The sequence below is a fragment of the Echinococcus granulosus genome, assembly GCF_000524195.1.
Source record: "Echinococcus granulosus chromosome Unknown EG_S00001, whole genome shotgun sequence".
In the NCBI taxonomy this organism is placed as follows: Eukaryota; Metazoa; Platyhelminthes; class Cestoda; order Cyclophyllidea; family Taeniidae; genus Echinococcus; species Echinococcus granulosus.
This window is the reverse complement of record NW_020170381.1, coordinates 1,797,884-1,823,159: the sequence shown is the minus strand read 5'-3', so window position 1 is coordinate 1,823,159 and position 25,276 is coordinate 1,797,884. Positions and strand designations below refer to the sequence as shown.

Below are 25,276 nucleotides of genomic sequence, written 5' to 3'. Positions count from 1 at the left end.
TAATTACAAATCTACGTTAAAACAGGAGATTTGTGAGCGAGTGGTGGTAATCATAGGCCTCTGCCCTCATCCAATATGAATGAAAGTGCTCCTCTCCCCTCCGCTCCGAGGCGAAGCGTGAGAGTCACATTGGCACAGGTGTGCTGGTGTGCTGAGGTCAGACCTCGGCCTCATGCAGTGGGTAAACGTCTTTCTCAGCGCAGATTGTCTACAGGAGCAGGATTATGAGAATGGACTCAGGTCCCCACTGAGGGAAAACTGCGATCTGCCTTGCGTACACATACAACCGCCAGTGCGAGTGATTAACAACTCCAAGTAAGCCAGGCCACCAATGTACAATCTAGGAGCTAATACCACTCTTCAATCTTAACATGACAGTTTCTCGGTCAGTGTTCCTTCATTTCAGATAGATATTTAAGCACTATAAAGCCTACCTCACCTTCGTACAGGTTAGATAAATACTATACTATCACAGTCGCATGTGCCATTACAATCTACCAATTGCCGAAAACGATAGAAAAACACTAACCCATACTAGCGTCAAGTGTATTTAATATCCAAGACGACGGGTTAAAACTTGTTTCCACTATTTGATTACTGTTTCCTGCGTGTGGTAAAAAAGGGGCGCTGATTTCGCTTCTCTTTAAAGGTACAAATAAAGTGAAAAAGCTTTCACATAATTTTAAGAACAGCAGTTATGTCTGGAAATAGCCTTCTATTGTCAGTGCCAGTGAAGTCACACAGTGTGCCGAGAGGTTGCTTCGAGCAAGGTAGTGCACCGATTTCATCGGTGTGAAGGTGGAGCCGCAATCGCTGGGTTAACTGCTTCGAAGTACGCCGAAGAGACCAGAGATGAGAGAGGCGCTTCCAGAGTCCATGACACATTAGACTTAGATGAATTTCCGGTGGATTATCGTGTGCAGAGGCAGATTTGGAAAATGAATAGACATCCCTAGAAGTGCACAAAATACCATAGAGTAATGTTAGCTAGCTACTGAAATAGTGAGCAGTAAAGTAATTTTTATATCACTGCTACCTGATTATAAGTTCAGCCGCTTTGAGTCTCCCGCGTTGCATAAGACTTTGAGCAAAAAAGAGTCTGCAACGAGCTTGAAAGACAGGGATTTTCATTGAGAGAGCCAAATACATCTGACGCAAGGATATTTCTCCAGCGATTTCGGCCTTAATAACGAAGAAAAAGGAAATCCATTTGCACAAAATTTGAATACTTTAATTCATGAGTGATTGAAAATGGGTAAAGAATACGAGCAAATGAATCTGGAGACGACGTACTGCATCCTCGAATTTATCTCCAAGGGAGGAGAATCCACCACCCAGAGTGCTAAGCCATGACATGGCTTCCTGAAGAATTATGTGTCTGCACAAATGGTGAGCCACAACTCGGTAACCAGAGTGGTCGATTTCATAGACGCCAAAGGGTGGCGGAAGGATGATGGAGCACAAATCCTCAGAAGACGTCGCTAGTGAGTCAGTCAAACACAAGAATGTCCTAGTAGAGACAATTATCCAAAAAAACTGTGACTTGGAGACCCTTTTAGAACATCTATGACATTTCGCTGTGAAAAGTGAGGACCAATTAGTGGAACCAATCGATACGGCGGATTTTCCACATGACGGAAATGTTCCCACCAATTCCATACGAAAAATCATGTGAGATATGTGATGACAGGGATTCAAGAAAATCTGGTGGCTCTCGTGACGAGGTATACAGACCACCAAGACTGGACGTGTGTTGAACATGTAAAGTCGGAACTTAAAGGGACGTTCAATATCAACAACAAGAAATTATTGCGATCAAGTCAATATTCCCAGCAAATATGGTGAGATCGGGAATGAATATTCCTATTTTCTGTAGTGGCTGGGTCAGGAATCCTAAAATACACCAAGCAAAAATTATTTCATACAATCTGTCTCTCGTATGAACACTGCTAGGATGTTTCAAAAAATGGCAGCGCTTAAACAGAAAGTCTACGCATGCAATTCCTTTCGGCAATTCATTCACCTCCAAGATCATCGGTCGCTACAATTCGGTAAGCTTGCAGTGCTCATTCGCTACAAGAGTATGCAATCTTATTAAAACCCAGCTATGGCTAAGTAAAATATTAAAAACTATTATAAATGCCATGACCGCAGTAAGGAAGTAGTTAATGATAATAAACTTAGAACTATACCAATACTTCAACACCGATATGAACAACGTGTTCAAAATCACATATAGTTTTATTCCAGGTATTTCAAACAGCGTACAGCCAAAAACAACCAGGAAGTAAATAAGGCAACCGAGCAAACTAATGGTAATAATAATGCATTAAACTACGGATTAATTCTTAAGATGAAATTCCAGGGGTATTGCAACGAACAACTGGACCACATTTTCCTTAATTTTGTAGGTGATCACCTAAATATCAGCCAAATATACGACGTGTTCTAACAGCAGAAACACAATGGCAGAAACAACAAAAACCCACGCACAAAGCGAGCACACGCGGTTGGATTCAGCGCTGCGGCTCGGAGGCACTACCCTAGATGGCGAGAACGTGTTTTCAAGGTCATTTGCGAACAATGAAGGCCGTAGAATCAATTACAGATTTTCCTCTTCAAAAGCTATGTGATGAATTTTGCTTATACAATTTCTTTTTATTGTTCCTATGTACTGCTTATTTAGCGGAAAGTGACCTACCAATATTGATGACAATACTGAAAAATACACATACTTCCAAGGCAGATCGCACTTGTCGCCATGTTGCACAAGTTTCTTATAATCTGAAAAGCAGTTAATTAACGCTATATGTACTGCATGTTTTAAGGTTATTTAGACACCTAAGCAAACTTTAAAGCGGGGAATTCAGCACTCAACTCGGCTAAACTTGTCGGTATATGTTTATTCGCTTACAACGGTTGATCGAAACCGACAAAGTTAGCACCTATTTTAATACATTTACCACTTATTTTACTACATGTTTGAGCGCGCCTTTCCAGGTGACTGGAAATGTCTCTCTTGTAGAACCTTAATTGTCTGCGAAATATCACATTATGTCAGTGGTGCATGCTTTCTGACTACATTTAACGCGTTAAGCGTTGGTTAACACTCCATTAATCAAAGTTGGTGGTGGGAACGCTTTTTCTCTGTGCCAATGCCGTTTATTACGGTCGTCCTTGTAGTTTATTGGTTGTAAAACTGGCTATCTTAATACAGTGAGCAGGTGGATGGGACTGGCGTCTCGGTCGTGCTCGCTTAGGTCACGTGATGTCATGGGTGTTCCAGAAACGGCGACTCCAGTTGTTGCTACGGTCCCAACAGAACCGTCTGAGTGGCACTTTTTGTAAAATGACAACCGTTTCTCAGGTGTTATGCTCGTATTGCATCGTCTCCTCAGTGTTAGTAGTAACCGGGACTTCTACCACTTCACAAGACGTTACGTTTGCCCTGGGCAGATATTTGTGACATGATTTCGCGGCATCTTCTACTGGTGTCAAATCCCATGCAATTGTCCACGCTACCTAAACTGACCAGGTTTGATTCATTTCAACAAGGGGCTAACTGTTCGAATGTTTAGTGACGTTCTCTCGGGAAAGTGGTATTCGATCGATCTCGAAAGGCTCCGAAATAACCTTATGCAATCGGGCGGCCCTCGAAGCGATTGAAGGATTTTTTCGTTGAGTTTCTTGCATAATTTAACTCATGATCCATTTCTCTCACAAAGTCCACTGAATATGTATTTAAAAACTGTTGATTTCGCGTACGAATTCTAATCAGATTATCAAAATACAGCAAGTAAGTAGTGCACAGAATAGATTGCCCTTGTTTACTCCAGTATGTATGTAGAGGTGACAGGTTGTTGATAGAATTGTCCAAGCCCAAAGAGCAATCAGGTGTGAAAAAGTAGAAAAAGTACAGCCCAGTGGAGATTAGAGGCTTAAGCAAAAGAGAGAAAAGTTCTAGGAATACTGTGGAACCTCGACAGGATGAAAGAAGAGGGCTTCTCTAAACCTCTGAGGCGTCATAGGTATGCACAGCGAGGTCAACAGCTGCCTGGGCGATTAAGGACCGCGCTTCGTCTCGGTCTAGAGGGTAAGGGGAGAAGAAAGAAAAGGAGTCCATTCCTAAGGCATTTTACTTCTTTGTAAAGGCTTTTCCTGTAGTGTTGGCTTGTTTTATTAAAGTGTCACAAGATGTTTATATGGGTCAGGGTTATTACCATTTTGGCTACTCTGTACTTAGCGTTCTTAAGTTGCATGGATAAGGTTTAAGTTATGTCAGCTTGTCTAGTAGTGCGGAAACACCTAGCAAGATTTTAAGCTGGCTTACCCAGATGTGTGTTGTCACCCGATGGCATCGCAAATTCATCAGTGGTTACCGACAGATTGTTAAGTGAATGGCGATTGCATTCAGAATACCGATTTATGATAGTTGAATAGACCAACGACTGAAATGAGTTAGCCACATAGTGAACATTGACGAAGTTAATAATGGCGTCACATTCTCATCATTTAAACTGCTATTTTATGGCCCAGTGGTCCTTTTCAGACTGACAAAACGAATGACTAGCTCCTGATTTCACCATTTTTTCTAGCCAAAATATGTTTGATTCGGGAAATATGAGCATCACTGATTTATTTATTTCAGAAAACTTAATGATGGGGTCAGCATAATTAGGTGCCTATGCAGTCAGGGCGTGGAGCATAACCATTAATTACTATTTAATTGCGATACTTTGTAAGCACCGATTAAAGTTACACTACCATAAACAAACAAAGCAAATCCGCCCTCTTGGTTCTACTAGCAAGGTATGATGGCACACTACATAATTAGATGTAAAGATATAGTACCTGAAGTGAAAGACTAATATTATATCAGCAATTCAATTGTCTAAGGTGGATTGACAACTTATAAGAGGGAGAAATAAAAATGTTCCCAAGGATGAAGTAAAAGACCAGAAAAATAATGTAGTATTGATGTGTAGTGATGAAAAGACCAATGGGATCGTAGTGGGGAATTCTCGAGTGCCTTCGCTATCGCTGAAGGCCTACTTCAAAATCATATGCATATCCTAATTTGATGGCCGATCAAATTCCACTTAGTTATTACCATTGCTTCACCTTCTGCGTGGCTTTTTGATCAAATTCAATTGATGTCTAACCAATGGCACACTCACTTCCATTCATTACGTTCCCGGGAGGAGGAGTGATAATGCACAAGCGTTTCCACGCACTTATAAAGACATGATCTTCGTGATAATTCGAGCGTTCACTGCCACCCCTTCTGTTCAGGCGAGCAGCGAATCCACCCAGTGGATGTGACAGTTGATTGGACGACTGCAGATTTGCCCGTGGTCAACCTCCCCTCTTAACCCTTACATCAAAAACACCAGCAACCACGAGCACTACGTATCGCCAAAACCCAAACAGCAAGAGTTAGACTGCGTTGATGTTTGGAAAGGTGGTGTGGGATAACTGAGGGAAGTGGTTAGGCTCTAGATAAAAACACGAAAGACAGTAGACGCGACTGCTGCATAAACTATACATGTGTGTCATTGTAAAGGCTTAGGTCCTCAAATAGGTGACGTATATTTTGCTGATTGTTAGGCGAGATGACAATTCGAAAAAAGCGCAAGTAAAGGTTGAATCATGGTCATGTGGAGTCATGCCAAGAGATATTTGAATTGAGTGACAATAAAAGCAATCAGTACCCGTCAATACGCCCCTACAGCTTAGGGCACTCACAAGAAATCGGCTCAACTGAAATAGGCACTGATCAGTCTTCAAACGCAACAATGCACATAAACACTGGAGAGGCGCCCTGCATTGTGCTAACGTGGTGTAAAGAGATTGCACAACCTGAGAAGGGTTAAGGCATCTTCATGAAAATGTACGCATGAAAGCTAAATGTGAGGTGACAGTTTTGAGTAAAGGAAAGGAGAAGAGTTTTGACCCCCTCTTCACCGATACGTAGTTACAATCTCTTTATCTACGTTCGTTAGTTTATGCAGGTTAGAGACCCACCAAGAATACATCCATAATTGCTAAATCAGTAATGGAGTGAGCTCATTCACCTAATAATGAATAAACGAAGAAAGTGGTCATGTCTTTTTTGAAAAAACTTCCATGAATCAGTAATTCTGGTAGATGTCAGTTGTTCCCTTGGCATCACTGATTAGGAACAAATGTTTCGAAAATAATTAGTAAAATTACAAAGCGGGATGATTAATTTCAGGAGACAGGTGGCCAGTACCAATTGGCCTCTTTAACAATATAAGAAGGCGAGATCGGCAGGGGTTACAGTGATTGAACATGTCTGTCTGTGTAAAGAAGGATATATTTGAATTCTGCAGAAATATGAAACATCGGTTTGATTCGTCTCCAATATCATCCAAAACTACATTTCATCACAATAAAAATCTCCTATTTAATTAGACAGTTCAAAAAATTTTCGAAAACTGTTGTAACCACATAGTAATGAGGAAACAAAGTGTAAGCGTTCGGCTTTGCACAAGCTCTTTTCATCTCTAGCACCGACACCATGTCAGTCATTATCTACGTTGGATCAAATGATAAACATAGGCAAGTTTTTGATGTTTTGGTGATTGTAGTCTGCATATCGAGAGATTCGCAAATTAAACAATGGAAGATTGGGGCTTACTCCGGACACCATTCATCTGCGAAGTCCCCGTTGAGGTCCAATACCTTGCCATCGAGGCAGAGGACGCGGGTCGGCGCAATTCACGCTGTTCTGCAGCAGTGTCGGTGATAACAGAAGAGGGCTGCTCCTCCAGTCTCGGTACGTGGACCAGCGAGAGCGTCTCATAGCCATCGCGTTTGCTCGCGTGCCGTTTGATGGCGCGCTCTACTATCGGTGCACCGCCGTGCATCCTCCTACCGGTAGGACCGTAGAGCGCCGATGCGGAGGGCCCTAGTGCTCGCAGGCGCTCAAGGCTACGGCTACGCCGTGTGCCACCACCCCCGCCATTCCCGATGCTGATGAGGCTGCGTGCCGCCAAGTTGTTGCGGGAGCGACGCCGTGCAATTTCCGCCTGCGCCTGCAACTGTATGCTGGAAAGACGCAGGGGCGATTGCTCCGCGGCGTAGATCTGCGTCTTCGTTGGGACTGGATGGTCCCCAAACCAAATGGAGCTGGAGGAGAGAGTTGAACTGCGTGGGAGAAAACCAGTCACCCCACTCATTGTGCGACGACGCGTGCGGATCAAAAGAGTGTCTGGTAGTTCTAGTTACCAAAAATGTGCCCAAGCGTGAGGGTTGATCCTTCCATTCACCATTGCAAAACCTTAAATAAACGTTTGATGGGCATACCTTCCTCAGGAATGTTTTGATCCATCGTCCTTAATGGCCTTGTATCTCCGTACGACTTGGCCCGCTCGTAGATATCGCCTCCTATGCCATCATGGTCACCGGCGACATTCACGTAGAGGGGGTACTGTAGTGGTCGTAGGCGCCTGGTGCGCGTTGCAGGGTCCTCAGCTAAGGTCAAAAGAGGTTTTCAATCCTTCAAAACAGTTACCAAGTTCTATTTTCATACCACTACCATGCATGGTTGTCAAAATTAAATGAACATTAATGTGTGGTTTAAGCCTATTTCGTTTTAAGAGAACATTAACATGAAAATAGCAGGAAATTGAGAATGAATAGATGCTTTAGGACCGTATACTGAATAAAATGTAAGAATTTTACTGGGTAACCCGGCGAGAGCAGCCTCGAAGTTTATGGGGAGGGCTGGTGGACGAAGGCGACTCTCCTCGTCCACCCAACTGTCGTCATCGTCGTCGTCATCTTCCCTCTCCTCTACTTCCTCTTCCAAAGCATGCATTGCGGGAACTACACGAGGAGGCTCCCCATTCGCCCATTTGGCTTTCCACCGTGAATGGCGTGGTGCTGGCAGCGGTTCCACATCGTAGGCGTTGCGGCTGTTCGTTTCTGAGATGGAAGCAATAAGATATACACATTGAAGTGGGGAGGAATTTTACTGCATATTTTTAAGGCGAAATCCAGGCGGTTTCTCATCATTCCAGGCAAAACATAACACAGATCTCACACTTCTCTTAGCATCCGAATTTATCGCTGTTTTATTTAAGGGCGTAATTTGAGGGGTCGCGCCCATTTACAGACTCCCTCTTAGGTTTTTACTAGCACAAGTAATCGGACTTTGATCGGCATAAGTAGACACCTTGTGGCAAAAAAGACTGAGGGCGTTTATATGAAGTGACAAACAAGGATAAAGGCCTCGTTAAATGGCAGTGGTCCCAATTACTCTCAAGGCAAATAGGCTGGATTTTTAAATCCGCCCACACAATTGAGTTGCGCCAACAGGGCCACAGACTACCAATGGAGCGCCCGACGTTCGCGCAATGACTAAGACGGGTGAGTCACCATACGCCGGCGGCGTACCAGGCCGGCAAATGAAAACCACATTTTCATGTCAACTTAATGACTACGACGTAGGACCCGCAAATTATCTGTTTTAGGCTTTTATGCTTACACGATAATTCATGTCATCCGTTATAAGGCTTTAAAATAAGGAATAGAAGTCAGGAGGCATTACAAGGCTTAAGTAAATTTATTTAATGAAAAGGAAGTTTAACATGAACTTGTTCACTTTTTTTGGTTTTGCAAAGCTAAGTAGGGCTGCGTCTTCGGTGCTCCCTGTCACATAACAGCCTACGCCTCTCAGGATTCGAGCTCGACTATACGTAATTCAAAATTACAATGTTAAGAGTTCAGCTTAGAATATGGTGATAATTGGCAGCGATCTACCTTTTCCTTCACGGTGTTCAGCGCTCAGCTCGAACCCATCAAACAATGGTTCCGTCCCACTTCCATCCTCTAGCCACCCACGACGTCGGTGCCTTCCAGAGCTCGAGGTAGGTCCACTTTCGCTCCCTCTGTAGGTTGAGGAAACCAAATCCTCCTCTGAACGCGGATCGAAAGGACTGCGGAAAGGATTGCCATGCGAGAGGGCATCTTCAGGCTGGATTACCAGCTCCTCTACATTCTGATTTAGTTTAACACTTTTTCCTACAAACAAGGTAAAAAAATGTAGACACTCATTTGCACTCATTTTCACAGTAGGTTGCGCCCTAGAATATTTCGTACTCTGCAAAAAGGCAGGCAGAGTCCTTCACGAGTGATAAGTTGCGACTTTTAATTGCCAATGTATTTGATCTCCTGATTGCACAACTGGTATGCGAATGTGCCGCACCCAGTTCTGTCAGTCGGGCCAGATGGAATTGGGTAAAAAGTGGTGCCACCGCTCTTATTTCTCACCGTAATTCCTCTTAAAGTCCTATATTACTGGCTACGGCACGCTTGTAACGATGGAGGATAGCTTGCATTCCTCAACACCTTCGTAAAATATGGTACAGTTAGCTGATTACTAGAAGAGAAATGCTGAAATACCCGGATACGGCAAAATTGAAATGAGGAAAAAAAACTGCAAGTACAGTTAACTGGCACAGTACTCGCAGATAAATTAGGTGTATTGGAAATCAATAAAACCGATGAAAACACGGTGCGCACGGGTGGCTGAGAGCACCATTTACGAGTCTCGGCCTCGGAAAAGTCAACACCACCTCATGTGGACTGAAACACGTGTTCATGAGGCATGAACACCAGCAACTGCTCGAGAAAACTTGAACAGGGCCGGATGATGACACATGACAGCAATGAAAACCTACTGATGAAGACGAATGAAAAGCAGAGTATCTGGTATGGCCTCTGTTACTCTCTCCGGGGTTCTGTGGAAAAGTAGAGAAAAAATGTTTCATTAAAAACCGGTGCCACAATGCGCTGGTAGTGAAGGCTCTGACAGTGGTGTGGGTGGTGCAGGCGAAGAAAGAGATGCCTTTGAGGAGCCTCTCAAGTGTTCCCTTTGATCTCTGATGAAGTATATAAAGAAGTACGGCAGGTCACTAGTCAGGCAACGATTGACTTGACAGATCATGAGAACCGGTGACCAGGCGCCCGAGTTCTCTGGCATAGCCATAGTCAGAAAAGAGATGAAGAACATTCACATCAACGACTACAAGGGGAAGTACTGCATTCTCTTTTTCTACCCTCAAGACTTGTGAGTTGAATTCCGCTGTTTCATTGACTTCCCGCATAGTTTTATGAGTAGTTCGTCAGCAAATAACTATATCAGACGGCGACTGTTTGTATACCAAATAAGATAATTCATGAGGAAAATAGTGCTAAGTGGATGAGAAGACAGGGAGTCGGAGGTGATTTCGGTAAAATAAGACGAAAATCTGTGTCGATAAGAAGAGCGAATAAAAAAGGTAAAAGCGACACAGGGTCATGTCTACAAGTGGAGGACAAGCACGATATGAGAGGCATCAGTGGATAATAGCAAGGAAACGTTCTAGTTTGTTGCAGACTTCCATCTGCCCAACATGCAGGCTGTTTATCTTGGACTACGAAACTACAAGTTATGTGGCTAGATTTGTTTGCGTAGACCATTCAGGAAACTATAAAGAAGAACAATTCCTTTCCAATACATAATTTGAGACTTTTTCAATCGAATACCACACTTCCTATCTATCCAGAAACAAAGAACACTTTATTTTTTAGTAATTACGTTTCTCTTTGAAAACACCTCACGCTACAGGCATCACCGTCGTAGGGATGGTGATGCGCATGCTTTGGTGAAACAAGACAATCAACCTCCGACTATTAATTCACATACCCATCACACCATCCTATCATAAGCATCAGGAAGAGTTTATTCCATTAGACATCATTTCCGTTATCTTCTCCCTCCTCTTCACCTGCAGCACTTTCGTATGCCCAACTGAAATTCTCGCATTCAACGATCGCCTGGAGGACTTTAGGAAGATCGGCTGCGAGGTGATTGCCTGCTCTACGGACTCGCAATTCTCGCACCTCGCATGGTGCAACATGGAGCGGGCGAAGGGAGGTCTGGGCAAACTCGACCTGCCCCTCCTCGCCGACAGGAACATGGAGATCTCGCATAGTTATGGCGTCCTCGATAGAAAGGCGGGAACTGCCTTTAGGCAAGTCCTCGCCTTTCACTTTGCCACAGCATAATTAGGTTTGCATTTATTGGTTCCACACCAAGAGTTGTTAGCATAGTGCACTGACATTGGACCCACTGCCAGCCTAGTAAGAATATCCGTGGGTCATCTCTGGGCAGGTACTTTACGAGGGCAGGGGATGCAACTGATTATGCCATTCTAGTAAAGATGATCATATTTGAGTGTTGAAGCACTAACATTAGATTGTTAAATAGGCCACTTGAACCCCAACTTTCCCGAAAATGATGTCTAGTGAACTCAATTCATTGTTTGTTTGGTAACATGTCACCATAGTAATCATGTGCATTAAAAAACTGAAATACGTATTCATAACACAGTTAATTCGAAGAAATTAACAAGAATGTGTGAGAATAGCAGTAAAAAGGTAAATCTTCATCTTACATTTTTTAACATTACAGAGTCCCTAAAGTTGGGTGATAGATGTTGAATTACAGAAACTAAGACAAACCCAAGAAAGAAACCAGTGAACCATCAGGTTATTAGAGTTGAATTTAAATGATTAAGTAACGATGGTAAATTGGCTGCTATGGGGATTTTACAAAATCTCACTTATCAATGCACCAGAGGGCTCTTCATCATAAGTCCTGATGGGAAGATACGCAGTATTCAGATCAACGACAATCAAGTTGGCAGATCTGTAGACGAGGCTCTGCGCCTGGTAAAGGCCTTCCAGTTCACCGACCGGCACGGAGAGGTATGCCCCGTTAACTGGCACCCTGGCGAGAAGGGCATCAAGCTGCCCCAGTGAGCTCATCCATCCTTCCATCATTCCCACTGCGCAACTTAGGATTATACCAATAAATAAATTATCTGCTCCATCTTAACCCCTCCTTACTCAAAGTTCGCGACTTTCAAGGACGGGGGGGGGGGGGGAAGGAAGAATGTGGTAGAGACAGTTTGGGACAAGTTCACGACAATTGGGAAAAGTATGGTCAATGATGCAACTTTCCGAGTTCCAAGATCAGCTAGTTTAATGTGAAAGTAACCCTCATTACTATGTTAACGAATCAGATTCACCTAAGTACAGCTTTGAAAACGGCCAAGAATGTTAAATGGTGGCATAGACCGTCCCACTACCAAAATTACTGCTTGAACATATTTACTAAGCACATTCACCATCGTGACATATCGTCTGTCAGAACTGGTTGTGATCTAAAATTTTGTAAACAGTTGACAATAGTTTAATTTATCCATGTAATGAACCAGACATTCGCCGATTGTTGTCGCCTTAGAGTTAAACAGTGCGAAGACAAAATAAAAATAAGACCTACAGAAGGGAATTACCGCACTTCCACACAGCTGTGGCTTGCTTTCTGCCAACAATTCTTTTCAACAAAATTGTATTTTCTAACGGAGCCATTAATAAGGGTGCATTGTGGTGGTGGCAAAAAACGAGTCGTATTTAATGAAGCGGATGTGGGTCTCGAGTGATTATTCGGCACTTTGAAAGATGGTAAGTGGTTGACCTGCAGAATGGATGTCATGGCGATGCGGAATTGCAAGCATGGTTCCAAGATACCATTGCATCTGATATGCCCATTCACCTTAATCGGGTTGGTTGGGGGAATGTTTGCAATTGATTCAACAAACAAGGACTACAATTAGCGCGTGAAGGAGATTTTGAAGCAACTTCGTATTCAATTAGAATCATTATTTTGAACTGATAGAACATTTTTCCCTAATTTGGATGGTCAGAAGAGAAAAATGTAAGCTAACCATGGCGGGGAGCCGCTTTTAGACTGGCTCGATTGCTGCAGTCAATGGGAGATAGAGGGTTGTCGGAGAGGTAAGAAGTCGACGGGCTGCCTCCCCGTTGTATCGACCGCTTTTCCGGCCTTGGTGGGAATCGCGGGGTTGAATCTACGGCAATTCAACACAATGTTTCTATTCGGTCTTACGTAGGCGGTCAGCCAAAGAGGTGATAAAAAGTGTGCTATAAAAGAAGGATAAGCCTGCACAAAGTGGACTGAGTGAATAATGCCACTGTGGTCACCACCGCAAAGTACAACGCTTCCGTCTGCGAGTCATCTTTGATTCATACCTCACGCATATTTCTGGAGTTTGTTTGGCGGTTATTTTGCACGTGGTGTGTCCACCTCCAAGACCTAAAGAAGTGAGACGAAAATACGAGGCCTGTTTCACGGCAGTAGTTGACCACCTATACTAGAAGCAAGCTCGCCCAATTTAACTACCTTCAAGTGAACTACGGCCTCACAAAGCACAACATATACACACCCTCTATTTGCACCATAGACACCGCCCCACTCACATTTGCTGGCCGAACTAACCCTAGGATGATTAGGGAATTGTGACTCTTCTGAAGGCGAAACATTCCGCGTAACTTTTACCACACAAAGACATTGCTGATCAATTAATACGTAGATGGCTATCAAGCCGATGACTAGTACGCACTAACCCAAATCTAGAACTAAAAAACGCCGGATTCCAATCTCCTTTTTCAAGAAAGCAGACATGTCAAAAATGTTCCACAGACGCCTCTGCCTATCTTAGTATAAACACATCGACCGGAAATTGACGCAATCAAGGTGTACGTTCACCCGCCGCTGGGACGCCAATACACATTTGACGAGTTTGCATTACGAGATGCACGCGGAAAATCACCACGACAGTCAAAAAAAGATCAGGAACACATAACCAGGGCTTGGTAGAGAATTCAGAATCCGCGGCAAAACCAATCGCTTATCTCCGCCAAGGTCGTACGTCATACACCCACACGCAGGAGCACACAAACCAATGCGTTTAAGGCGAAGATTAGTGGGCCAATCAGAACGCAGAAGACGCTCTGGTATATTTGGCGGTAAAAGGGGCCATGGCTGTTGAATTTCATTGTTTCTGCTTGCGAGATGGCTGCTGTTGTTGGGAAGCTCGCGCCAAGTTTCACGTGCAAGGCTCTTGTCGACGGTGAACTCAAGGATGTTTCTTTGTCGGACTACCGAGGGAAATATGTGATTCTCTTCTTCTATCCGATGGATTTGTAAGTCTTGCTCTTCTAAATTTTAAGCGAAATCTGCATTCGTGCTTAGAGTAGCGTTGCTCTTCCTAGCACCTTCGTCTGTCCCACTGAGATAATCGCTTTTAACGACCGTGCTGATGAGTTTCATCAGCGTGGGTGCCAGCTCCTTGCCTGTTCAACGGATTCCGGCTACTGTCACTTGGCGTGGAACAACGTGAGCCGAAAGGAGGGTGGTGTTCAAGGTATGAGGATTCCGATGCTTGCCGATACCAACCACAAAATCTCACGCGACTACGGCGTACTGATCGAGGATCAAGGCATTGCCCTCCGCGGCCTTTTTATCATCGATGACAAGGGAGTTCTGCGTCAAATCACCATCAATGATTTGCCCGTCGGCCGCTCTGTGGATGAGGCTCTGCGCCTCTTGGACGCCTTTCAGTTCACGGACAAGCATGGTGAGGTTTGCCCAGCAAATTGGCAACCTGGATCAAAAACCTTCAAACCGAGTGCGGGTGATTTGAAGTCGTTCATGAGCTCGTGATAGACATGTGCCACTTTTTCGAAACGTTGAGATGTCCATTTGGTTGGTGTTATACACATTTTCGCCAATGCTCTGTGTTCTTGATCAGTGTTCGGTTGGGGCTTTATTTGTCTAGCCACTCGACCATGGGTCTCGCTGTCATCGTACTGTTGGGGGGAGGGCTCCCCAGCGTGAATATGTCTGACGGGCTTCGTGCTTCAGACACTACGCTAACTGGGCTATCGATTTCATGGGGGGCGCGGCTTACGTTGAGTGGTTGGAAGTCTGCACTTCGCAGAAGGGGCCTGCGAGTGCTTATTCTTGGTGCTACGGGGCTGAGATCCGAGTCCCGTATAAGCGTTGCTTCTGCAGCGCTTAGCAAGGTGATTCTGGCGAAGCGGTACTTGGGTTGCGTTGGGAAGTGCTTGTTAGGCACTGGCCCAGCGGCATTCAGTATCGGGATGCCGGTTTCGTGAGCTGGCAGGCGTGGGGTATCGCGACGGCCTCTAGTTCTGGTGTGCAAGCTAATCTGGATGAGGGGATTGACCAGTCGAGGGACGCGTTTTGACCATCGACTTGTGGGGGGGGGGTCATCGGGGGGTTGCTGCCCCCACGGCCGGTTCTCTTGCCCCTTTATTGTGCAGGCTGAGGGCGGTTCCGTCGGCTACTTAGTTGATTTAGGATTAGTGGGCGGCTAACCGGTTTCTGCCGGCAATGCCTGGTCTTGGTTTCTCAGACACCTCGCTGAATTTAGAGCAGCTGGCGTCCAGGTTTTAGTACCGAACGGGGTCCGGTTGAGCAGCAGGTGTTACTGGCGCTATGAGGCCTGCCGCGTCCCTTTACGTGAATGTGGGCTGGGAACCAAATGTGTTGGTTCGTGGGATGAAGACCCAATTGGCGAAAAGGGCAAAGCGGTGAAAGAGGTTTGCGTATGTTTGCAGAGGTGGCGCAATGTTATCACAGCAACATGTACAACGGAGAAGTAGTTTTATGAAGCGACTGAGATAAAAAGTTTATTTCAGGCACACTACTTTATGGTCTCACTAAAGTCTGGTTCCGGTTGGTTGAGCTTGTGGAGTGTTGCTCTACTGATTGCGTGGATCTGTAAGGCTTTGAAAAAGTTTTACCCGCGAGTTCATCAGCCCACAATAACTAGGCAAGCAAAGAGCGACAAATTAGGCGTGGCCTTCAAGCAACTTCAAAATAAGCCGATTAAATAGAATTATGCAATTAAGGACATAGGTCCTGTGTTTTTACCACCTTGAATGCAGTATTTTTGCAAATCGCACTGTGGCGACCTTGGCTGCAGTAACCAATGCTGGCTGTGCTGTTCCCAAAGGAGGTGAGAAGGCACGTGGGACCAAACACGGCGCAGATTACTGAGGTGACAATAAAAACACAATTGGGCTGTGATGATCTGGGGAACCGGCTGGACCCCTTACACGGCGTTGTCTGGTTGATTTGTGACAAGAAAACTGCGAACCCTCCACGGTGTATTCAAAAACGTTAAAAATATTAACACAACGGCAGCATTAGTCTTTCCTTTCTTTAAAGGGTTGCCTTTCGATCGTTTCTGGAAACAAGGGGTCTTACTTGATTAACTTACTGTCATAACAGGGGCTCAAGTTAAACTACAGAGGCTAATTCGGACGACCGAATGCCTAGAAGACTGCTCATGAAAATCTCTTCCACCTTTGAGTAGCCCAGATTAGGCGATAAAGACATAGGACAATTATTTAAGTATAACATTTAAGGAAAGTGTGGATCCACGGGAATTTATGGTACCAGAAATTGAGCGGCTACACGAGCGAGGACTTACTATCTGGTTGGTAAGTTGCACGGACCATGTGACCTAGAAGTGTTCTGGGATTTTCAGGGTATATCAGAAACTAAGCCCGATACGATACTGTCGCTTGAAGACATCGTCTGACCCATTTTGCTGATTAACAAATTTCACTTTCTAAGCTCAATTTTTTGTTATGGAACGAAACAGCTGAAATAAAATAGGTATACAACTCACAAATGATCCCAGTTTCCATTTAACAACTTTTTGCAGTCGTGAACCAAAAATTGAGGCGCAGGGGTGACCATGAAGATTCCACCATTTTCAAGGAGGCTAGTTCAACCCATTATTTGCCAAGAATATGGCACAGAAATATCAGCTAGATTTACTGAAGTGTAATAGCGGGCAAGAACAGGGCCCAAATGAAGAAAGGCCTAGAAACTATTTCCAGTCACGGTTACCATGATGTAGTCAAGTCATGGACCGTACACTTTTTCGGCCTACGTGATGGTGTGATACTTGGCAGACAAAAACTAGTGCCGGTAATAGTGACTAGTCGCCCAGTAATACTTTCAATTGTGCCCAATAAAACGAGACGGCTAAGAGTACGCCTTAGCCGCCTGCAAGTTAAAACAAAGCGAATTCAAGAAAGCGCCTATACCGACCTACATGCACCGAGCCCGCATATCGATTAAAGTTGCACATGCGCCGATGTGCGCACGCGCACGCAGTGATGCGATTGGCTGATGCAGGATGCGACATGCAGAAAACATGTTTGTGAGTGGTGCGCGCGTCAGGTCAACCAGAGCACCTTACCGCGAGCTGGCTGTGGCAATACTTCTAGCGCACACGCAGTCCGTGTTCCTTGAATGGTGTAGCCTTGACGGGTTGGGTACACTCCTACTATTTACCTTAGGGGGATGTAAATTTCTCCTGGCCCCTTCGATGCTCAACGCTAACCGAAGCATATTTCGCTGAATCGTGTAACTAGAAGCTACCACAAACAAGCATAAATTTATCGAGTCATGTGATTGTTAGATGCAGTAAACTGATTGCGCTAATAGCCGTCATCTGGGTGGTGGTAATAATACACATTTATTTTAGAATGGCTAAAAAATAAGGGCTCTTTATGCTTGTCGTAGAATTATTATACTATCGTTTAGCTCTTGCTTAGAAGATGCTGATCAACGAGGAATCTATATACATGCATTAACTCCTTCGGTAAAATACCAAAAATGAGAACTCGCACTCCAGCAGTGTCGATGGCCCAAGGATACCCGCTTCCTACCTTCAAGGGAGTTCGTGGGATGGCCAGTTAGCGCCCCAAGGTCACTGGTACCCGAGTGGTTACATAATCCTCGCCAAATATCGATTGTAGAGGGATTTGAACCCGAGTTCACAGTTTATAATAACCAGTTCAAAAAAGGGCAGTAAATTGTGGCGAACCTGACGGGAATTTAGTTGGGACGCGAGTTGTCTGCTGGACGAGTACTCAAGAGAAAAGTTTAGAAGCGAAGGGGACTCACCGACGGATTGCCTGCTCCCACCGGCATAGTAGTCCTGCTCGGAATCCTGTGTTAGAGTGCCTGTTGCTGTCTGAGATTCTTCTGTCTGCGAGGCTGAAAAGGCAAGCGGCTCAAAAAATTCCGTCTCCCTATTTCTGGGTGGCATTAGCCAGCTCCTTTTGAATAAGAAGCCGTAGGCTTATCACCAGTGCCCCACTATCAGTTGAAAGGTTCAACTTCTTTGTCACGCGTGAACTGTACTGCACTGCGGAGGCGCTGTGAACTTCTCAATGAATAAAATAAGTCAGGAATAACATGATTAAGTCTTCAATCGTACTTCGAGAGGATGTAGTTCCCAGAAAGAAGAAAACTGACAAAAGTAAAACCTTACACTACACCTTACCTCTACTGCGAAACACATTATGGATTTTGTAACCTTCATGTCAAGTGCTCAAAGTATACTGGCTTTTCACTGCCAATATTGCAAAGGTAATTACTTAGTAATGGTATTCAACGAGAAATTGACAGAGATATGCACTTGAACACAGCAAGAATACCTACCTAATGCAACAGGTTGGTGCTTTTTAGCCTCTTTTCAACACGTTAAGGAGACCCCGGCCACTTTTAATCTTGCACGTTAAATGAGTAGCCAGCACAAAATACTAATTCAATGTGATATTGCATATATACATGTTTATTTCAAATTTTGAGGATTGCAACTCTCAGATTTAATGTTAAAATGAGCGAATGATGCAAGTACTGACGGCACCATTTGCCTTATTGTTGACTTCAAGCGACGCAAGTTAAAAAATTATTGCAGCTGAGACATGATTACAATGTCTCTGTGGAAACTAGGGTAACAGCAACAGGAGATATACATATTTCCAGAATTTGCAAGGGATACACCAGCTAAATGACCGTGTGTTACGGCGTACCTTCTATAGGTTCACATTAAAGCATTTCGGCTCAACAATATTCTCACATTCCTTTACTATACCTCAAAAGTTTGATTTTCATATTGTTAAAGTTCACTAACTTCAAGTCGTCCAAATCACTACTTGATTTGAACCCCATTTGCAAGCAACCATAAGAGGTGTTTATTGGGCCAGCTATTTCATGGTTGCTAAGCCCAATCACAATAACTAACATTTGCTTGATAAACTGAATGCGCGACGCATCTCCTCATATGTTATCGTTACAACTTACAATTAATCACGATAGCAATAGCAATAAAATTAGTCAGGATAATGCCAATTAGAAAATGTTTTGTAAAAATATTGCTACTGAAATTACAAAAGTAAACATAATAAACACTGACAACATGCAATGTGCAAACACAAGGTGCACCTACACGTACCATCCTCAAACTCCTCCTCCTGCTGAAACGCCCTCTTACGTTTTCTTGGCAGTGGCGTAATGGGGTTTAGCTCAATACTTCCATTATCTTGCAAGGCCTCCACTTCATCTCCCTCAGATTCAGCATCAATGGCTGCCGACTGTATCTCCTCAGGAATTAAGGAATTAGATTTCGCATCTGTCTCAAGAATTACTGTTCTGTTCATCTGAAGACTTGTATGGAGTATCGTGCTCTTAATGGGGGTCTGACTGTGATGGTTAGAAACACATTCCTGGCCACCCACACCTCCGAATTGCGCCACACCACTGGTGGAGCTGATGAAGGGGATTGAGGAAGCAGAGGCAGTTTCATCAGAGCTATGCACCCTTGAGGCCGTTGCAGGGTGGACACTGGGCGAAACAAATGCCATTATTTCTTTCTCATTTTTCGCCCTTAAAGCCCCCTTATCACATTCTTCCTCTTCCTCGAAATCGGTGTGTAGGGAGAGGGTGTTGTCCACCTGCGGTGTAGACCACTCTCCTGCTCTTGCCTCCGCCTCCACCGTCCCCGGAGGAGGTGCCGAGGACGACTTGCGGTGCAGTGACTCGAGCCATGGCATAACGATGGAGGTGGGAGTTTGTGCGCTCAACGAGGTCTCGCTCTTGGTGCATTTCAGATGGATTATGCTCTCAGAGCGCTCAGTGGAGGGAAGGTAGTCAGAGGTTTGATGGGTGAAGGATGACTGAGATTCTGGGATTGGGAAGCTGGGTTCTGTGTGAAAAGACGAATGTGCACATGCGGCAAAGCTAGGCGACATGCAACGTGAGAATGGGGTGATATGCATTCAAAGAGTTAATTCACTTCAGCTCTGGACTTTTCAATTTGCGAGGAAACGATTAAGGCGACCTTCTACGCGAGTATCATACCCACTGTTAGAGGCATTCTAGAGGTAGTATTTAATAAACTTATTAAAAACCATGATATATTAGACAAAATTAGCGCCAGAGGAATTGAGTTTAAATAAACAATTGCGATTCAAGAAGAGTTTAATCATGCTTCTGTTTGATTAAAGTGAAAAAATATCAATAAAGTGTAGGTATTGAAAAGGCACACACGTGAAACATTGAGAAGGTGGTTACAACAAACATAGAACACTGCATGCAGAAGATTCGGCGTGGTGCACACTCCTTTCAATGCCTCATATTTAACATGCAGAAATCACCCTATGCTAGGGCTTTCAGTTGCATAAACAAAAGCAGTTGGTGCAAAACATCCTAGTTAGCATAAATTTGCCGATTTCGTCTTCAAACCCACGAAAACAATATGAAGCAAAGGAACATTAACCCATAGTATCAAAATAGTCCCCTATCTCTAGCACCAGGCGGCCCTCCATTTGGAAAAGCATTCAAATGACAAACACTTTTCCGTATGATTTCTACCCGAGAGGGGTATTGACTGGCACTAAAAATTCAGGTATTGTACTCAAAAAAAAAATAGCACTTCAGACTGCAAATAAATATAAATATTTTAAAGCCGGAAATTTCGTCTGCAAGGAATGGTAAACCGAAAAACGGCAGGACTAAATATACGTGCGGAGCAACCAAATATTCGAAATTCCTGCAAGGAAGGTCCATACTTTTAGTGTTTGGAGATCTCCTGAAAGGTACGCAAGGTAGCTATTGCACTATGCCCATTGGAAACGCATTTCCAAGTGCTACTTAAAGTTTATCCCCATGGTCCCACCGCAAGTGTCAATAAAACCTGCCTATCTATCGTATTTAAAATAGTACTAGTAAACAAAGGTACATACATCCAAATTTTCAGGTGAAGGGCTGGGCAAACGTTTTTATGAAAATACGTACTTGATTGTCAAAAAATGAGCAAATCACAAGTGACATGCGTTGAGAAATTACTACAATTTTTCAAATTTTAATAGTGCTAAATGGAGCCAATCCGAGGTTAAAAACCAGACTAGTCTTTGAGCATGGTTTAAATTCAATTTTAACACAAATTTCCGAGTAAGACCTTAGTGTGGGTAACACTAAGGCTCGATGTAAGTGCTAACCCTTTTACCGTCTTTTCACACAGCCAAGGAAGAGCTAGTGCAACCCTTGAGATATAGTTTCCACCACTTTGATTGCACGACCAACAACCACTTCTATTAAAGACAGGTCAATCCTTTGAAGTTAAATACATTTCTACGAGTATTTTTTTACAAATTTTAGAATGCAAAGGAGTAGATAATATGGCTTGATTGGCTCCGGTCCCGACACAAATGGCACAAGTTTAAACTGAGCTGCACATTTTGGAAACAGTATTGGAACAATAAAGCTTTTATTGTATATTGCCATTATTCCTGACAGACAGCTAGGTATTTGGCGCCCTTTGATCACAAACAAACGGATATTTGTCCAGCATTTTCAGATTGTTGGATAGTATACGTGAACTATGATTGTTCTTAAACTAATGAAGTCTAGGTAAATGTTATCATTGAAGTCAATCTGTTCCGATTCTAATAACATGTCTAAGGGGAGTATTTGCCTCATAAAAGATAACTGGAAGTATTAAAATCGCCAGTGCTTGAACTTTGGGAGGAAATAAATTCGTCCACTGGGATTTGTAAGTGAGAGATTCCTTTGCGTTCAATTAGTAAAAGCCAACGGGGGTTGGAGCAATATCCTAGTCCTGTATACACTTGAGGTGCTTGATGCTCACCATCAACGCCACTGGGCGTTGACGACTTACCTTATGCATTGGCATTTAAAGGGAACATAGTGGGCAAATTCACGTGCAAGAGATGCAGAAAAACCATTATGAAAATTTCACTCACTAACACAAGCATAAAAATTCTCATAGTTTTGCGATGTTTCCCAAGACATCGACCAACTTCGCCTCTTGCATGCCAAGATTGTGAAAATAAGGACGCCAATATGTGATGTTTAAAAGGCAAATATGGCTGAAATGCCTTGGAAGAAACTGCGGCAGTTCCGAATAGCATCGCATGTACCGTTTCATGATCACACAACTGGGTTATCAGGAAAAACTTTATTAATAATGAAGGTATACCATGTGACATAGGTTGAAGCAATTAATTTGACATCTTAGATATTAAAAATTAAATCAATATGAAAATTTGTAACGCAAGCACAAGATATGAGCGTTGGGTTAGAAAGTGACAGCCAGAAAGTTGAGGACAAACGCAATCAGAGAACAAAGCTGAAGTAGTGGATTTCCGTGCAAGACTAGTAAGCTATTTGAACACAAAAACCTAATGGGGTACTGCGACCTGGGTGTTTTTTTTATTTGAAGGTTATCCTAATATCATTAATAAAACCGAATTTTTAATAATAAGGGAGAGACACAAACGAGTCAACTTGAGTGAAATACAAGTACGTCTTGAGCAAATAGTGACAACATAAAGGATTAAGATAGCTCTAAGGGAAGGACACATTTGTATTGCAAAAAGGAAGTTGCGCCAACTTTACCTTTATCACTGAGTGAAATGCGACCAGGTGGAGAGACAACAGAGGAACGACTTTCTTGGTGTCGGGAGAGCAGCCGGCAGGTGTCTTTCTCCACCCGCTCTGTACTGGGCTCTACGTCTGAGGCCGCGCCCATCATCAAGACGGTGAAGCTCCCAGATCTTATGAGACCTTCTTTTGCACCACCCATTGCCCGACTTTCAAAATCCTCATCGAGAGATGTATTTGCATCGACGGATGGGGTGCGTAAAAATATGTACTCCTCTTCCTTCTGCAGTGGTGTGATTCTTCTATGGAAGTAGGGGGCACCAGATTCACTGTTAGTGAAATAATTGCGACTCCCGATACGACCGATGAGTTCAGAGTCCCTAGGTCGATCCGTTGTGAGCATCAAACACGCCCAATCACGGTTATCTTCAAGGCTGTCAGGAATAAGGCTAGGTGCGGACTGCGAAGTACGCTGACCAGAATTGATAAGTCCATTTGATGGCCCCTGAAGAGAAAGACTTACCTAGGAAAAAAAGAACAATTGTGTCATTTTGGTTTAACGACCTACTCGGACATCGGCTTTAGCATCCTCTGGTTGAAATGTTTCGCATCGAGTAACTCCAATCATCCGGTCATCTGAGAGTAAAAATGAAGACCGATATTGACGCCTAATACAGCTGCCAAGGAAGGACACAGAAATATTGGAGTAACGCCGACAGGTACGACTATCAGCAAGGCAATCAGTGGAATTCTGATCCCAGAGCTCAAAGTTGCCGGGTGACATGAAAGGTGCTCTGGGGCCACTGCATGAGCGGCTTCCGATTTCGAGGTTATCAGAGAGATCGGGAAGCGAGTTAAGAGAAGCCGGCCGACGAACTGTCACGAGGTTTCGCCTAGCCCGAATGGTCCATGCAGTAGTCATTAGGCCTAAAGTACGGCAACAGTAGCGATTATGACAAAAAGCAGCAAATAATGGAGAGATTCGAATTCAGTAAAACAGAGTAATTTATATTCTGACAGACTCAGACAGATCTACTTCTGCCTAACATGAAAAAAATGAACACATGGCGCGGAAAAACTGCACCCATTAAAGTTGTAGGTTATTATGCCTAAAATCTAACACCCTGCCTGTCACAAGGTAAAAGTTCAATTCCTTCAAAATAACAGTCGAATAAGATTCAAAACAGGTAATATGATAGCAAGATAAGGACATGACAAATAGTGCACGAAACAAAGTACATAAGTGGGATCAGATCAAATTAACGGTATGAAACAAAGTTAGAATAAAATTAAGCCGCATGACAAGCCATCCATGTACAAAGCTAGACCTGCAAGACAAGTCCCAGAACAGGAAAAATGACATAGTCGTATGTGATATTCGTCAAAGGCTCAGAGCAAAATTCAATGCATACTGTACGGCTAGCTTAAATACATGCAACTTTGCCAATTATCTAAGGACTGAGAGCCACTTTTCCTCACTATAAATATACTAGTGATAAGTAGGTGATAGATTTCAGGACCAAAAGATTGTAGGTGTAACAATATTGAAAACATTACTAATTGCTCAATCAGCGTTATCTATCTGATCCAAAGGAGCTGGGGGGACTTGCCCTATTTTGACTCGGTACAAATGGATTTCACTACAAGAACACGATTGCAGTGGTTAGGTTGATGGAAAATACGGCAGCTGCTAGTAAAAACTTTTAAAACACCGAGGCACATCCGCAGTGTGTTCAGAGAACCGGTATAACATAAGTGCCAATGTTTGTTAGCATTTGACTCATTCAAAAAAGTGTAGGGCATGCATTAGGTCCACGCTTCTGCAACTCAACTAAAAACTCAACCTAATATTCAAGACCTAAAGAAATTTCAAAATTGCTTTTAAATGCTTAAGACTTGGCTAATGAAAAAAGGAGGTGCCATAGGGGTGCAATTTAAATGCGTGAAAACCCAATTTCAAATCGAATGGAAGTAATAACAACAACTGAGATCTAGTTTAAAAGGCACAACGTAAATGCTAAACTATTTTCACAAAAGGCTTGCTTTTTACACTTCTTAAGTTCTGCTAACTTGCCTGAACACTATAGGTTTTGTAAAATAATAATGAAACCATTTACTAAAAATAAAGTTGATTTTACATTATAAATAAGAATAATTGCTGTTTGACCTTAAGGAAGGAACAAAGGAATTCTAAGAAGTCCTTTTGGGTCTTCTACATTGACTCTTAATTTCACCTCTCAAAGTGTTTTAGACAAGTAATTTTCGTATTGTAAAAATTAAGAATACGTTTTGTCAGTGTTTGCTCCGAAATTCTATATATTGTAGCACCTTAAGACTCCTTTGAGGACCAAGTAAGGCACAATTATTGGGCAGAATTTGAGTATTCAACATACAGTAGTGTAGCGGCACAAGACTTCCCTAAAGACGAAAAACGACACAATACTCGGGCAAAATAAATATATTTAGCACAGAAAAGGTGTCTGGGCTACTGGCATGGCCCCAAGGTCAGCCCACTTAGCGTGGTACAAGAAGGCTGATTTAAAGGTACAAAAGGGGAGCCCCACCAACACCGAGGGATAAACCACCATTGCATTACAGTATAAA

The 25,276-nt window shown here is 43.4% G+C and overlaps 5 protein-coding genes across 5 annotated transcripts; 2 read left to right on the top strand and 3 right to left on the bottom strand. All coding sequences in view use genetic code 11, as the record gives it.

The window, feature by feature from the left end:
* Positions 1-672: 672 nt before the first annotated feature.
* On the bottom strand, positions 673-2,763 carry EGR_00212 (hypothetical protein; the record flags this gene model as incomplete). Its single annotated transcript, XM_024489461.1, has 4 exons — positions 673-952; positions 1,037-1,182; positions 1,294-1,481; positions 2,736-2,763. The coding sequence occupies 4 exons, from the start codon at positions 2,761-2,763 to the stop codon at positions 673-675; spliced, it is 642 nt and encodes a 213-aa protein (XP_024356139.1).
* Positions 2,764-4,006: 1,243 nt separating this feature from the next.
* Positions 4,007-8,134, bottom strand: EGR_00211 (hypothetical protein; the record flags this gene model as incomplete). The annotated part of the gene is made up of 5 exons (XM_024489460.1): positions 4,007-4,086; positions 6,662-7,243; positions 7,330-7,497; positions 7,708-7,950; positions 8,071-8,134. The coding sequence occupies 5 exons, from the start codon at positions 8,132-8,134 to the stop codon at positions 4,007-4,009; spliced, it is 1,137 nt and encodes a 378-aa protein (XP_024356138.1).
* Positions 8,135-9,971: 1,837 nt separating this feature from the next.
* Positions 9,972-11,832, top strand: EGR_00210 (Peroxiredoxin; the record flags this gene model as incomplete). The annotated part of the gene is made up of 4 exons (XM_024489459.1): positions 9,972-10,096; positions 10,803-11,046; positions 11,148-11,182; positions 11,649-11,832. 4 exons carry the CDS (start codon positions 9,972-9,974, stop codon positions 11,830-11,832), a joined length of 588 nt encoding a protein of 195 aa, XP_024356137.1.
* A 2,116-nt stretch (positions 11,833-13,948) lies between these two features.
* Positions 13,949-14,599, top strand: EGR_00209 (Thioredoxin peroxidase; the record flags this gene model as incomplete). The annotated part of the gene is made up of 2 exons (XM_024489458.1): positions 13,949-14,079; positions 14,149-14,599. 2 exons carry the CDS (start codon positions 13,949-13,951, stop codon positions 14,597-14,599), a joined length of 582 nt encoding a protein of 193 aa, XP_024356136.1.
* A 103-nt stretch (positions 14,600-14,702) lies between these two features.
* EGR_00208 (hypothetical protein) lies at positions 14,703-23,594 on the bottom strand (the record flags this gene model as incomplete). The annotated part of the gene is made up of 5 exons (XM_024489457.1): positions 14,703-15,242; positions 17,808-17,980; positions 19,224-19,973; positions 22,688-23,195; positions 23,241-23,594. The coding sequence occupies 5 exons, from the start codon at positions 23,592-23,594 to the stop codon at positions 14,703-14,705; spliced, it is 2,325 nt and encodes a 774-aa protein (XP_024356135.1).
* Between the last annotated feature and the right edge of the window lie 1,682 nt (positions 23,595-25,276).